Source organism: Chiroxiphia lanceolata, chromosome 1 (genome assembly GCF_009829145.1).
Source record: "Chiroxiphia lanceolata isolate bChiLan1 chromosome 1, bChiLan1.pri, whole genome shotgun sequence".
NCBI lineage: Eukaryota > Metazoa > Chordata > Aves > Passeriformes > Pipridae > Chiroxiphia > Chiroxiphia lanceolata.
This window is the reverse complement of record NC_045637.1, coordinates 113,012,171-113,028,688: the sequence shown is the minus strand read 5'-3', so window position 1 is coordinate 113,028,688 and position 16,518 is coordinate 113,012,171. Positions and strand designations below refer to the sequence as shown.

The 16,518-nt window shown below is 37.2% G+C and overlaps 1 protein-coding gene across 1 annotated transcript in view; it reads left to right on the top strand.

Annotated features, from left to right (window-relative positions):
* The window catches only part of ANO10 (anoctamin 10), a 125,506-nt gene that overhangs the window by 68,889 nt on the left and 40,099 nt on the right, over nucleotides 1–16,518 (top strand). Inside the window, 1 exon segment of the mRNA XM_032680505.1 lies at nucleotides 13,971–14,087. Coding sequence (XP_032536396.1) covers nucleotides 13,971–14,087 — 117 coding nt within the window.

Below are 16,518 nucleotides of genomic sequence, written 5' to 3'. Positions count from 1 at the left end.
TAGAGTGTTTGGTACTTGTCTAGTTTACATTTGACAACTGTGCAGACTGTGAAAAGGACCCAGGTGCTTTTCAGATTTGAGGTAACAGGGTAATATGCTTGTTCCCATTGGAAGTGACCAAGGTATATATCTGCTGACTAGTAAAGACATTGTTTCTGTCTTGAGAGACCTTGGTATCTGCGATGCTAAAATGTCTCTTAATAGAAATGGATTTTAAATTGTTATATACAGCAAAGTCATTTTATCTAACCCAGAACCATTCAGTATTATCAAAGAAAGGTGCTGTTCCTCTGGGTTGAAAGGAAAATATACTCAATTTTACTCTCATAATTCTTTCATGTCATGCTGGAAGATCCTACTTTTGAGTACTGTCTGACTGAGAAATTTTTTTCCTATGTTTGAGGCATGCTGATATTTCTTCTCCTAGTACTAGATGAGAAGTTAGGAAAAGAATGTGAATAGCAAAACTGACTTATGAGCTTGTTTGTTATCTAACATGGTGGGGTGGGGAAAAAAAGTGGTTTTCCCCCTGGAGTTAAAAAAAAATGGTAACCCCCGAGGGGGTGGTGTCTCTCTTGGTGTTGACCCAATCAGCGCCCCTGCAAAATTTAAACATATCACAGACCGGAAAAGAAGGATGATGAGGTAGTTGGAGAAGAAGTGGCCATGTTTTAGGCCATGAGGGGAGAAGGGGCAGGAGCCCCGCTGGGGGGCCATGGCCCCCCAGCCCCTCAGATGGGGCTGCAGAAACTCAGAAACAGTGTTAAACTGGACCGAGCTCTGTAGCTGAGAGCTGGGGAAGTTTCTCCACTGTGAGTGGGCAGCAGGAGCGGCGGCAGAGGCAGCGCTGAGGAGAAAGCTATGGCTGAAAGCCAGGAAGATAGCCCGCAACTAGCAACATGGCACATTGCCAGGCTGAAGAACGCAAAGAGATATCCTGCAAGGAGAGAGAGAGAGAGAGAGAGAGAGAGAGAGAGAGAGAGAGACGGCAACAGAGCAGAGAAAGCTCAACAAAGACAGTTTGGGGTAAGAACTGAATCAATCCCCCAAAACACCTGAGACCCCTCCTAGGAGGAGGGGATGGACTCCTACTTGAGGAGAGTCTTGGAGTGCAGCAGCACCAGAGAGAGGAGCTAAGAAGCTCAGATGTCCTGGAAGCTGGACCGGGACGGCTGGACGGAATGTGGAGGAGGGCCTTGCCCCCCCCGCTGCTGCCAGGCTGACAGACTGAAACAGAGCACAGGAGCTCTGATAGAATGCTTGAGGCAAAGACTTTCAACTGAAAGCTGCCCTAGACGTTCTGACTTGAGGGAACTTAAATCTCCTGAGGAAAGGACCTTCATGAAGATGCCTTGCACTTCATGATATGACATGGTGAAGCGTGGTGTCCCGGTTATCGCAGTCTGTGGGAGAGAGACCTTTGCTTGGAGTCGAAGGGCTGAGAGGGGTGAGAGGAGACCCCCCTTGAGATCCAGCTACAACTTCAGCTATGACTGCTGCATTGACGAAGAGAGACACTGCTGCCCTGAAAGTGGAAAGGATCTTTTCCTTCTTCCCTTCTGGACTTTTATTGGAGGGAAAAGAGATTTGATCCAATGTAAATACTACTTTGTCATAGGAGAGATAGTTAGGATTGTATATGATGTATTATAATATTTATTTGTGTAGTGATTGTAATATAATTCCCTTCCCCCCATATTGAGTCTTGTGTTGTGTCTGGAAAAACCCCTCACACTGGGGTGAGTTGTGAGAGGGGGGCTTGGACTCGGGAATTGGATTTTGGGGGTCTCAAACCACAACACGTGGCTTTAGCCTTTTTTTGTGTAACAATTTACTATATTAGAAGATAATTCTTTAATTGTTATGTCACAAAACCCCACACAACATCAAGTAGTGCCAAATCTCTCAAGCATTCTAGGACAAGTACTCCCACTGTAATTTTTTTAACCTTTTTGAGAATAGGGGAAGGACTTCTTTTGTACATAAGGACGTGCGTCTTTAGATTATCAAACAACGTTTAGTCAAGGATATATATAAAAAAAAAAAAAAAAAAGACAAAATCTAGGCCAGGAAGTTTTAGAGATTTCTTCTCTCAGTAACAGTTCTTAAAGAACTTCTAAGGGAAAAAGGCAGGATGACAGCAAAATAACATTTTGAACCCTGAAAATTTTGTTCGTTTTGCCTTTTCACAGTGCTGTTGTTTTGCCTGTAGTCAGATTCATGTGACTAGTGAGGGAGTCTGTTTGTATAAAAGATTTGAAATGTTGTGATTTCACTTCAGTGATTTCACTTTTATAGGTATGTATCTTTTGAAAGCAGAAATTGCATTATTTTGTCACTATTGCCTATTTTGAGAGGTGATCACCTGCCTCTGAACTGCAGGAGTCATCTTGTTCCTTTTGGAGACTGCAGGCCTTGGAGATGGTAAGCTGGCTCACATGGCTGGTTGAGGGCAGTGAATCTGACTTGAGTGATGGTGCCTCACAGCAGATTCCAGGGCACTCTCTGTTTGCAGCAACAGCCTTGCCCTCATGCACCAGGTTTGCTCAATCCTGTACATTCACATCCTTTTGTCTTTCTCTGTATGCTTTTCTCATTTGTCCTGAAAAACTCTCCTTACCCATGTTTAGCACAAAAAAGGAGCAGTAATTTGCTTTGTTTACAAGTGGAAGGAAAGGCACTGTGAAATGCTTTCATTTCCAGCATTTTCTTAACTTAAAGAAGAAAGAGAATCTCTTTTCGGTCTGGTCCTAAGGAAAATTAATAAATACAAATTGTCCCTGAATTCAGGAAATAAATACCTGCTTTTCATCAATATATCTATGCAGGCTCAGGACTGGTTCATGACTCAAAGTCCGTAGGACACATATATTTGTAACACCATCCTCCTTGTTCACAGGAAGGCCAAATCACCACTACTAGAAGTTATTCCTGTAGTGAGGTAATGTCTCTTTACGATTGTCTCTCATTCTCAGAATGAGTTTTGAAGCAGAGACATGGTCATTTTTTGTACTATGTTACCTCTTGTAATTACTTAGTAGCAGGCCAGTCAGAGGTATGGATGATTTCTTCCTTCAGTCCTTGGGCTTTTCAGATTCACAAGATAGCACTGGTCAACTCTGTTCAAATTCATATGTGAAAAGTCTCAGCTTCCCACCCATTTTTGCTTGCATGTTATGTTATAGTTACACAAGGACCCGTTCAGATTTAATTCCTGGTCCAGGATCTTGTCTGATATTTCAGTGTTACCCATTTGAGATGCTTGAGGCATCTTTCGGAGCCATGGTCAAAATTACTACTTAATTCATTTTAAATTGAAAGCGTCCTTCTCAGCTGAGATCATTTCAGCCACAGAACGAGTCACCTGCAGGTCTTTATGGCTGATTATTCCTGTGTGATAATGTTTCATAGCAACAAAGTGATACTGAGCCCTTGCTGTAAGTTGACTCCCAAATGGTCTTAAAATTCTAATTAAATCTGCAAGTAGAGCTTTTTTCTTTCCTTTATTTTACTTTCAGCCTTGCCATTTGTAGGGAGATGAGATGTTATGCTTACTGCATGTTGCCAAAGCTGTTACACCGCTGAGAATAAACTGCTGGTTTTCTGTTCTACCTGTAGTTCCAAAGGCCAACCCACCAAATCTCAGAAAAAAACCCTAAGTGAATTAGTAAACAACAGCTTTTGTTGCTGTATTATCATATTTGCTGGTATTCCTTTCTCCTCATACATCAGAATTCAATTGAGAACCTCTTCTTGATGCCAGTGGGTTTTTTTGAGATGTCATGGAATTTGTCAAGCCATAAGCATTGGATTTGTGCTGATAGAAGTCCAGTTTTGGAGAACAGTACAGCACTGATGCAACTATGTCTATCTCAGTGTATAGGAATTACTGCTTTCTTGTCTTTATGTTGGGATTCACATTCTGACTCACATTCTCAGCTGATAGAATGACTTGATGGAATCACTGACTGCCACTGTGAAGAACACAGCTTGTTCTTCCTCTCTTCCACTCTCTGTTTCCTCCCACCACTGTTCTGAGGTCTATGCCTTTCAATGGGCTTTGCATTCCTTAAGAGCATAAGCAGTTCTGGAAGTGTTCCTTAGGCTGCTTCTATGTGAATCCATAAAGTTAGAAGGTGTTTTATTACTATAAAACTCGATTATGTGCATATGACTTACTGCTCTAACTGCAGTATTTTGTCTCAAAAGTGAATTTGGCTCACAGTTAAAGATTCTCTTTTTGTCAGCTTGTACAGACCGATTATGTTCCCAAAAAGTTGAAGGTCAGCAGCTAAGGCACAGCTCTGTTGCATGGCCATAAAAGTTGATGTGAGAATTGCATGACTCGCTTCCAGCGGCTTTGATGAAGAAATCTTTTTATAGCAAGGGCAGGTACTGGTGTTCCAAAACAGAGAAAATGGCACGTAATTTTGTGAATACCTATTCAAAGAATAGACATATAAAGAGGGCTTGAGGAGGATGTACAGATCTTTATTTTTTTTTAAGATACAGTTTTTATGAAAGCTTTTTAGGAGTTGGCAGCATATCCAAACACCTGCTGCAATGTTTAATTAAAATACTCCAGCTGAATGGAAAGCTTTTTTCCTGACCTTTATTGAAAAGAAAAGGATTATTTTACTTTGCATGGTTCTGATGAAAAAAAACCCTGTAGTTTTTACAGGAAAAAATGCAGGTGATGAGTTTCCAATATGAAGACTGTTAGTTTGATTGTTCCCTACACAATTGTTTAGATTAGCTAGTTTTATTGGACCTATTTCAATTAATTTGTTTTGATTAAAGTTGCACAGGAACAGAGACAACAATTAATCTGCATCCTATGGTATGATATATTGCAATAACATTTATTTTTCTTTGTTGAGTCATGGATGTGACATTTTGATCATTATTTAATGTTGCATGATTCACCTTTTGGTCCAGATGAAAAATGTGCTGTGTCCTGCAGAATTTACTTACTACTAGCTTACACAGAAGTAAAGCAAGCCACTTAAAATACAATGAATACAATACAGTAGGAAGAAAGCTGTGTTACACTAAAATTTTGAATCATTCAATAAAGGTGCATTTGCAGTGTGGTGAAACACAATGTTTTGTATAAAATGTGTTTATTCAGTTACAGTTATCTTGGAGTTGTGACGTGAAGAAATTTTTCAGTAGGATGAATGTTCTTGTGAATCAGCTTCATAAACATTGTAAGACTTGCATGTAAAGCCAGGGAGTTGCAAGAGAAGTGAGCAAATAGTTGTAAATACAATGCAATGCATCTGCTTGGAAAACTTGTTACTCAAAGTTAAAAGCTAAAGTGTTTATCATCTTTGAAGAATGACTGAGACTTCGCTCTTAAAACTAAACCTCAGTTACCATTTCTGTTTCTTGTTGTCAAACTGACAGACAAAACATCAATTTCAATGTTTAAAATAGTTTGAATTCTAATACAGATGCAACATCACCTTTTCCTAGCATAAGTTGAAGAAAAATGTCAGATTGACAAGCCTAATTGTCTTTCAGTCTCCAGAACCAGCATAAAACTTTGGGAAAACCATCTATAAGTCTCGTTGAAGTATAGTGGATTTGCTTTCACATGTGTACATTTTAATATCTTTGCTGAGTCTGTCCAAAAATCAGTTGGGAGTTTTATACCTGTCCACTTTGGCTTGGACTAGGACAAATGAGGTTTGATTGAGGCAGGAGCAAAGAGTTCTTAAAATCTGTGATGCTTGCAGTAGGTGACAATTTCTGTTTATCACTGAGCTGACTTACAGTAGTTTCAAACCCTTGACAGAAATAATACTTCTTATCTCCTTACTAATCAAGGTTATCCGGTCAGGTAACCAAGAAGGAATTTCTGAGCTCTGACAGAGAAAATTCTTTACAATGCATAAGTACAATGACATGTGCCGTAATTTACTTGTACTTTTTTTTTTTCATGGAGAAAAATATATGACTTAAATGTGGAAAGAAGTGTAAGTTTTGTAGATTAATAGAAAATGGCACTTTTTTCCTCTCTTCCTTGATGTGGAACACTAGGGCATTTTGACAATAAACTATACCTGTCAGAATGGGAGCCAATATGTAATGTTAGCAATCAGCTAAGAGGCACTTCATATGGTTTGCTATTAATCATACTGTCAATTTTAATTCCATGGGCATCCTTCTTTCCACTCTTCACTTAGAATTTATTTCAGAGCTCTGATCAAAGCTCTGCTGTTCATTACATTCAGCATTAGCTAATTTGGCTTTTGGCAACTCTTACCCCAGTTCCTATTAAATGCTGGCCACAAATTGAGATAAGCATTGTGCCAAAACATTTCAGGATTATCAAATGGTGACACAGAGATGGATGCATTATCATGCTACTTTCAAGACTGTTGGGTTACTGCAAAATTAACCATTAGAAAATACTTACAAGATCCAAGACAAATTTACACCTACAGTGGGTTTTTTCATGTCTTTTGAATTGACTACAGGATGAAACAATGTGAGAAAAATCATGTTCTTTTAACATTTCTGAAATGCTCATTTGTGTATGCTGTAGTTTTATAGGGACTTTTATACAGACAGTTTTGCAAGTGTGCTGTGTCATAAAATATTTTGGATCACAGAATATGCTGTGTTTATACAACAAGATTATTAGGGTAGCTGTTTTTTCCCAAGCTGCAGTTAGAAGTCTGTGTACAAGACTCCTAGCAGAAGATCTTTTATTTAGAATTTTTTCCTTTCAGCAAGTGTTTCTAGAACCTGCTAAACCCTAATTTCTAGTGATAGATACAAAAAAGTTGATTTGCCTGGAGGGAGGAGAAAATGCTGCTTGGGTATGTAAGTAAAACATTCCCTACTTAGCTCTTGCCCCTATGTTTTTTATACTTCAGTCTTGAAGAACTAATCTGAAAGTCGGCTTAAAATTCCAGTGTAAAAGATCTATAAAAAGCCTTGAACAGATATGTAAATAGTGACAAATAAGGAACTAGTGACACTTCTTTGCAGTGTCAGAGAAGTTGGTGACATAATTTCTACAGATTTTGGGCTGCCTCACATCTTAATTGTTATTGTTAGAGAAAATTACAGAGAACAGTTGGGCTTCTGAATCTTTCAGAAGATCTAATAAAACCAGATGATGCTTCAGTTCAGCTATGGTTTAAACATTTGTAAAAATAAAATCTAAATAATTAGAAATTTTTTTAAAAAAATATTGAATTACTAGAAAGCATAATGTGCTATAAGACAGAGAAATAGTCACAACTGTGTAAGTCATCAGATTACTTATGCTTTCAAGATTATTAGTATGTCTTTTGCTGGAATATTTATTTATTTAATAGACTTCTCCTGATGACTTATGTTTAAATTTGTATCTGGTTTAAATACTTCCTCAGGCTGTCCAAGAGCAGAATTAAGTTTCAGAAATAGGAATGGCTTGCTTTGTGTGCTTTTCAACAGAGCCTTTTTTGAAAACAGAAGGAGAGTACAAAAATACGTAAGGTCAAAAGAGACCAGCTTCCTCACTGGGAGATGATCTTTGCAAAATTTTATTTTTTGCTTTGCTTAACTCATTCCTTCTGCAGTTGCTTCCTGAAAACATGAACACAGAATCTGCTTCCTTAGAGATTATCTCTACTTTTTTTTAGAAAAACCCAACCTTTTCTTGTTGTCTTACACATTAGTCTCTTGCTCAGGGGTGCTGGTCTGGAAATGTTTTCTTTTTTCCATTTTGATAGTATATAAAGCAATTGTAGTATTTAGAATAAATTTACTCCTTCTGAAACAAGCCAATTCAATAGTCTTGATGCATAATACCAAGACTAAGGAAAGAGACGTGTTTCAGTGCTCCTAGAGGCCAGAGCTGCTAAAATGAACCCTGATTATCATGCTGTACCTTAATCATGGCTAGGCTTCGCGAACGAAGATTTGGGAAATTTGGGGCTGTATCTTAATACTTATGATTGAAATATATCTCAGAACTGCATATTGAAGCCTAGTATCTTTTTCAGCATAGATTTCTACTTGTGATGTTTGACATTGGTAATTGGTAATAAATTGGATTGGTAATAAAAATACAGATCAGGATTTCTGCACTAACTAAAACAATTTTTGAAGTGTAAATGTGAGGAGACACTGTGCCAAGCCAGCATTCTTCCTTTCAAACACGTGAATTTAGTACATACCACATCCAACCACCCCCAGGGAAAAAAAAGGCATTGTGATTCAGCAATTGAATTTTAAGATCCAGATTCAGTAAATGACTTGGGCATTTTCAGGCTTAAATGCTTTTCTGAACATTAACATATTCACAGATATGCTTAAAACTAAATATTGAGCAGGGCTAAGCTTCACAAATGTGCTGGTGTGATCAGTAGGAGATGGGTGATTTGCTCCTACTCCTCTGATGGTTTGTGAAATGTTCTGTCGGAAATGGAGTTGCCAGTTTTCCTTGGGCAGCCCTTGCAGGTTCATGTGTGTGTTCATCTTCTACGAGGAGGAAATGGACGTTCTGTTACAGCTTATGAATGGACTAGATAATGCCGTCTCTGCTTACACTTTCTGATGTGTTTTGTAATAAGCTTCTGTTCAGGTGCATCTGTCTCAGCCACATTTTAATGGGATAGGCTTAACCCTGCTGGATGGGTTAAGTTGGGAGTTTTGAGGTTTTGCATTTTTACATAAATGCCTTCCACCTTTTATGAAAGGTGAAGTTCTAGAAATAAAAAAATAATATAAATATAGCCTATTTATAATTATATAAAGATGAGATTATTATGTTGAGAAGAGGCATTGTATCTGTGATCTGCAGTAGCAATTTGAAGGCTGACAGAAGTCTCAGTCTGATCTAAAGAATGTGCTTTATGATGCTCCTATGAGAAAACCACCCAAACTGGGTAAAGATACAAGTTTCTGAAACATCTTTGGTCTATGTGCTTTGTAGAGACTTAAAGGAGCATATCAGCATGAACTTTTCACTGTACTTAGCATATTCCAGTTGAGAGCTGAGACAGATATCACTATGTTGGAGTGGCAAGAAGTATTGGATCAGAGGCAGGAAGGCTGCACTTCAGTCCTAAGTGTTTCCCTGGAGTTTCAGCAGGAAGGAGAAGAAAGCTTGTTCTGGCTGAAATGAGGGACAGATGGGAATAAATAGGGTAGGTGGAGCTTACAGACTGTGGCAGGCTTCGGGACTCTTAAGTGCGTGCTTGTGTATGTCTGTGGGAAGAGAACACACAGTCTCAAGGTTAAAGGGAGAGGTGAAGAAGACTTGAAATAGAACCAACATGAAATAATTTTTTTATCATTCCCCTCCCTCCCACAGGATTTTGGACATGTCTGTGGAAAAATGAAATTTTGAAAGAAAAATTCCATAATAATATATGGGATATGTGATTTTAAAAGCAACATTTATCAGAGTAGCAGAAAAAAGACCCTTTCTAAAGTCCCTCAGCTGTGATAATTCTGCTCCATTAGCAAGACTCTGTTGAAGCCAGTTCAGTCTAAAAGAGGGAAGGAAAGTTTGGTTATGCTTTCTTCTTATGTATTGCAGAAATATTTGCTCATAAATTTATTGCTGTCTATTAAAGACAGTTTAATTTAATTGAACTTCCTGAGCTTTATGAAAAGTTTTCTTTACCTGTATTGCTCCCTATTTTTCACTTTCTTCCTGCCTTTTATTCTTGTCTCGGAAAGATGCAAGACCCTCAAAGCTATAAACTGTTGCCACAAAAAGATGGAAATTGGTTTGAGTCTTTTTTTTTTTTTTGTCTGTTCTTAGTGTTTGATCTTAGCTTAGTTTACTGTCAGAATATTGTGATCCACAGTCCTAAGCAAAGAAGCCAATGATCCCCCTACCTTCTGTCTGACAGCAACATGATCTTGCATTGATACTTTCCTTTGGCAAAGGCATTTTGCACATGCCAGTAGAGGACAGAGGTTCCAAGTGATGTGTCACTCTCAGGCATTGGCTTTTGCATAGGGTTCTTTACCTGTGCAGAATTAGTAACCAGTGACTACCTTGTGTCATAGTATGTACTGGTTCTAGGCTGGACTGGGTCCAGATTTCTGATTTTATTTGAAAGTTTCTATAAGTATTAGATTCTAAAATAGCCTTTTGATGCAAAATTTTATTAAAGTCTCTCCAAGCTGACACTTGGCATGCACTTTATCAGCAACACAGCTACTGCTTATGTTCTTTTTTTTCTTTTTTTTTTTTTTTTGTTTTTTTTTACTTTGGTTGAGTAGATTTTATCAGGAATTGCTGCAGTAAAACCACTGTAGAAATCAAATTAGCTGTTCATAATTCCAGGAATTTAACCCTCATTTGCATTTTCTATTTTAGAAGAGGCGAGGTTGGGGACCCACTACTGCAAAACACAGCTGCTGCCTGTACTCTTGTCAGTGGCTTTGCAGAACAGAATAGTTCTTCTGGCTCTCTAAACACCTGGCACAAGACCACAAAGAGTTTGATGGCACTGCATTTATCAGGAGGAAGAGATTCAGTGCTGTTTCTGTGCCCGCTTGGCAGATTGCAAAATAAGAGGGGACTTTGCTGTTGGCATTGAAGAGCTTACAGCTTGTGGGAATGTTACCCTGGGTTTTTCTCGCAGTGTAGTAGTCCTCTTGTAATCATAAAGGGCATTTTCTTGGAAACAGCACTGCTTTTTAATGGTTGCAGTTAGAAATAATGGTTGGATTTATAACCTGGTTTAACACAACCCCTCCCCCCCAAAAAAAAACCAACACCAAAATAAAAATCCCCAAAAGAAAACCCAGCTTTATGAAGAAATTTCAGTATTGAACAAATACATTTTCACTAGTGTAGCAAATTTTTATAAGTATTTTGGTTTTATATTCATACTAGTGTATATGTAACGAAAGCAAATCTTGCTGTCTCCTGATGATTAATATTGTACATTTATTTTCTGAAAGCAGATGTCTCCTTTTTATGGATCTGACTTGCAGGAATTATACTAAAACAAGATTAAGAAATCAGTATGGGATGTGAATGATATAATGAACTCAACCACTCCTGTCTACTTTTTCCTTCAACTTCTCTATTACAGGATAACTATTTACATTACCTTAGTCAAATTTCAAAATTTGAATTTCAAAACGCAATATAAACTGCTAATAAAGTAGATACATTTCTCTTAAAGATTTTTTTTGTGGATCATATGACCCGCATTCATCATGTCTGCCGGTTACCTTGACAATTTTATTAATACTGCTCCAAATTTGCAAATAGTAACAGCTGGCAAAGTTATCCAAGGGGGCTGTTGCTCTGATGGTTTTTTTTTCAGGTTCACGGGAGTTATGAGGTTGGCTTGAACACCGTTTGCAATCTGTTAAGTCCAATATATTTTCTGAGGTCACAAGTCTTGCCCACAAGGACAACCTGTGCAGTCTGAGCACTTTATGACTGGTAAAGCTTTGTTTTGAAGGGAAGGAAAAGAACATAAAAAAGCCATTTTTGAGGGGTAAACCAAACATCTACCTAACTCAATAATCTTTTTTTTTTTTTTTTTTTACAATGGCCCACAGTGGATGCCTAGAAAAGAGAATGACAGTGGGGCAAACAGTAGTGGCTTTCTGCATCTGTACTCCAACTTTTGATCCCCTCTCTGGCTTGAAGACTTTCTGAGACTTTCTGAGTCAGAGATTCTGCCTTCATGTTTGAGGCTGTATCCTTGTGTTTATTGGCTGAGTTGTGCTAGCAGGAAAAGTGACTTCTGAAAAGCAGCTATTTAGTTGATACTGCAATAAAACTCTTCACACGGTGAAGTAATTAAAGCACGTTGCCCTTCAAAAGCTATTTTAAAAGATACAGTGTTTTCCAGGATTAACTGCAGTATTTTTCTTGGTTTTGGTTCTGGTTTCCTGAGATGCCTCTTCTATTCCCTCCTCATCTGTATTGAAAAGCGGAAAAATTTCCATAATATTATTTATGTTTCCTTGAAATTTATTTATTTTCTTAAAAGTTGTTTACATTTGGAGCTATTTTGAAGTCTCTTTGTAAAGTTACTAGTTTGGATTATGTTTTCAAAGCTCTTCAAGCAGCAGTGCTTGAATAACTACAGTTCCAAAATTTGATTCTCACTCTTTAATATGGTAAAAAAAATACAATCTCTTTCTTTTGCTGAGCAGTGTGAGATGAACTCCAGTCCAGAGGACTTTGGGCAGCTAGAAGCACCACTGCGTGATATTAAGTCTTTTTTTAACTGTATTTTTAACTGTAATTATAACTTTTCAAATAAATATCCCTCTCCAAATCTCTCAGTTTTTACTCATTCTATCTTAAGTATAAGATTTTTAGCCTAATCCTGTTATTTAGTTTTGAGTTATTCCCAATGTGATTTCTTTATTTTCACATTCCTGTACCAAAATTTTATCTGTAGATTAGTTATTGCCCTTCAACCTGTGATTATTTATGATTCTGTTCTGCATAGGAGTATTGTTTGTTTTGTTACATTCTTCAGCATTTTACCTTTTTCCATTTAAAAGGTTCCTCTGAAGCTAACTCTGATTCATGTTTTATTGCTGTGTATCTCTAGCACAAACCAACATTATCCTTGCACTGCTTGTTTCCTAGACCTACTATGTTTCTGCAATACATTTTAAAAAATAATTGAACGTATGGCTCTTTGTTACTGTTCTCTTACTTGTTACCATTATCTGACTTTTTACTTTAACTCTTATTTATTGGACTTGGCTTGTTTGGAGTTTCACTACCACTGCTGTGAGGTCTGTACTGGCTTTGTTAGCTTCTTGCTTTTATAATTCCAGAATCTCAGGGATTTTGAATCTGTTACATTGTTATTCAGGTGCCCAAGTCCATCAAGATCTTACAGTTCAGCAAAATGTGTTTCAGAAAGGAACACGGCTCTGCTCCATTTTATAAAAAAAAGTCAGGGGAATTTGCTAAGTAGCTTGGACATGCAATCTCAGTGTAAGCACCTCCATGAGTATCATCTTGTCAGTGGCACTTAAGCACATGCTTGAAGTTAAGCACATATTTAAGTGTTGCCTTACCTTGGTCAGGGTTTTCTCAGCTAGGAGCAGGTTCCTGCTTACAAAAATGCAGTGTATGTTAGCTCGGCCTGTGATAGAATAAGATTAAATTATTATTTAGATTATAGCTGACATAAATGAAGAAACAAAACCACTGACTTGACAGTTTGGCATTTATTTTTGGTGAGATAAGGGGAATAGTGCATATTTAAGTGAAATTTAAAAACTTGTCATTGACTAGGTTCAAGAGGACTTCATGCCTGTTTTCTCTTAAGTAAGATTATAGTCTTTTGCAATAAATTATGGATCATTTGGCTTCCTATACTTGGAATGTTTTTCCATTTCCTGAAAGTTTCTGTTCACGAGTGTGCTGCTTCTTTAAGGGTCCTATTTTATTTTGTTTTGTTCTCTTCTGATGCTTTCTCAGAAGTGCTTTTACGTTTCAATAACTTCTCTAAGGCAGAAATTGTTCATATTGTTCATATTTTTACAATAACTTGTTTCATTTGTATTATGACATACATAATATTTGTGTGCAGGCATGTATGCCTGTTGTTATAATTGCATCTGACTATATACATACACATAAAAATTCACTATGAAACTGTATTTGCTGGGTGCCATAATTCAGTTTTGATGCACCAATAATATGTATTAAAAGCTATTATTTTGTCTGGAATCACAAATACAAAACTGATTTAGAAATTTATATTATATAGTGAAAATAGGATTGTTATGAAAATAAACCAAACAATGTTTATATTCAAATTGTGAATGGCTGTAAATAGAAAAAATACAAAGTAGCTGAGACCTAACATGGTTATAGTAAAGCTGTCTGTGTTGTACATGTCACAAAAATCATTGTTTATACTTCTATTACTAAAACTTGGAATTAATATTATACTGTTCTCTCCATGCTTCAGGCTCTATAGAACAATGTTTTTCTTTTTGCTTTTTTTTTCCAGCACTTACTACTAGCAATAAAGTTTATCATGGCGTTTGTAATTCCGGATAAACCAAGAGATATCCAGGTGAAACTCGCGAAATTGGAATTTGAATCTTTAGAGGCTCTCAAACAACAGGTAAGAGCATTTCAGGTACTGCTTCATTTTCTGTTAATCCATCATTGCTTAAGAAGTGGAGCAGAGAGTTTTAACCTATTTATCTGCCATTTCAACCCAGTAATGTATGAAAGTCCACATCAGGAAAATAATCTTCCTTTTCAGACAGCTTGAAATTCCTGGAATGGCTAGTAATGTAGCAACTTGTAATGTCTGTTGTCCTTGTGTGTGCAAACATATTTTGTTTATATTGTCGCTTTTAAAGGACATTGGGCTGCATGAAACCTCATTTCATCCCCCGGAGGTGTTTACTATTGTAACACTAGGATTTCTATCATTGCTGAAATACCATCACAAGCAGACAGTTAACTTGGCTCAAATATTAATCAGAAATTGTAAACAGGCTGAACATGTTTGAAATAATTGTGTTGTGAACTAAAGACGTGTGAGGGAATGGTAGTGTTGCCTTATTTTAGTGTCCATACAATATTCTCATTTTATTGCATAAAAAAGTATATTTTACAATATACTTAACAAGCATTCCAAAGCAAGTTAGAAAAATAAGGAACTAGATTATTTTACTGACAATTTCTGTTTTAACAAGTGATTGCATAGAGAGAGTGGTGGAGATCACAAGAGATGAAGAATTGCATGGGACTAGCTTCAGCAGGATACAGAGATTCTACAGAGCTGGTTTTGCGATGGCAGCATTCTTCAGGAGTTTCTGACTGTACCATGCTAGATAGGATTTCTGAATTATCTTACATATCAGAAAACAAACAAAAAAACCCCCAGCACTGAGATGCAGAGACTGGTTCACCTATTTATTGTTAAGATACTTTCACACTGCAGAGCATGGTTTTGCATGAACATATTCTTTGTATGCTCCACACAGACACGTGTAAACTCCTTTATACTTTTATTTGTGTAAAATGGAATGTTACTTTTTAAAGCATCCACTGTAGCTGCAGGTGACAAAATGATCTCTTGATTCTGAACAAACTGAGCCTATAAACAATGCACTGCCTTTTCTAGTTAAAATACCACAGTTTTGTGTGATTCTAGAACATCTCTATTGAGGTCAGTGCTGTCTTTCATAATCAGCCATAACAAACAAAATCCAAATTACAATTGAATCTAATGCCTGATAGTTTTGTTTTGCTTTTCTCTAGTATGTTGATGTGAAGTTAACAAGAGCTGGTCAGGGTCTCTTGTGGTTTTTAGATAATATTAAAAGGAACAGGACTACATTTCTATTTCAGTTGTTCTTTCTGTTTTCATTTTGTAGACCAGCAAAAATAGGTCATCTGCCAGAACCTTAAGGTCGAGTGAATGTAGTCAGTCACCTTGGGTTGTAATGTTCCAATTGGAATATATATAGTCTCTTTTAATATGAGTGTGTGTGTCAGCAGTAGGGTCTTGTGTCCTTGTATCTGTGTATTTCTACAATAATACATGCCTGATTCCCAGTTCTTCAGGGTTGCTTCATTAATTCAGTAGTGAAAAGTAAAAGTTAGTCTGAATTTCAGCAAGAGCCTAGTTCTCACCTATACTTTCAGGCTTCCTGCAGGATCTGGGAAGACTGTTGGCTGAGTTTCAGGTGCCTTGGTAGTTACTTTAAACACAAGTGTCTGCCATCACTTTTTTAGATTTCCTCTGATTGATACTGTGCTATGTATCCCATAGACATGTAGATATTTGGGCTTTTTTTCTTGTTCTTTAAGGATTTTTTGAGTGAAAAATATCTGCATTTAAAAGTGCAATATCTGCATTGACAGTGCAAAAAGATACTGAAGCATTTATATTAGAAGCACATTTTCTAGTTCTTCCCCCTGCTACTGAGAGTCAGCTGGTAATTTATACTGTATGTATTACTTTCAAGCGAAAAACAAGAACAGCAAAGTCCCCCAAAACAACTCCTTAAAAAAACAGGCATAAATGTCCGGGACAAACACGTTGTGGGATCAAATGTTATGGAAAAAGTGGTTCATATACTTCTGTGTAAGTATGCATTGCATTCCTTTCTTGATGCTATCCAGACATGCATTCCATTGTGTTTTACCATATGATCTTTTAGAGTACTACTGTCTTGGGATGTAGCTACTAGAAGGGTATTTGCAATGACAGACTATAAACCTCTGAGGTGCCAGAATAGATTATTATGCTTCATATATAGTGCATGGAGAGAAGATCTCCTAATACAGCTGCTTTGAACAGTTGTATTGATTTTGCTTGGGATCCTTAACTTTAGATAGTATGAGTACCTTTACATTTTCATTAATGCTAAGCTAATTGCTTTTTAACCTGGTGCAGTGGGACTGTAACTATTCTCTGTTCAAATCCGTTTGAAGACTTGGATGTCTATTTGAAAGGGATTTTAGGGAATAGAGTGTCTCAGTTCTGTAATAGAGATGAGCAGTCATCAGTAGAGCTTGTTAAAAAAAACCCCTGC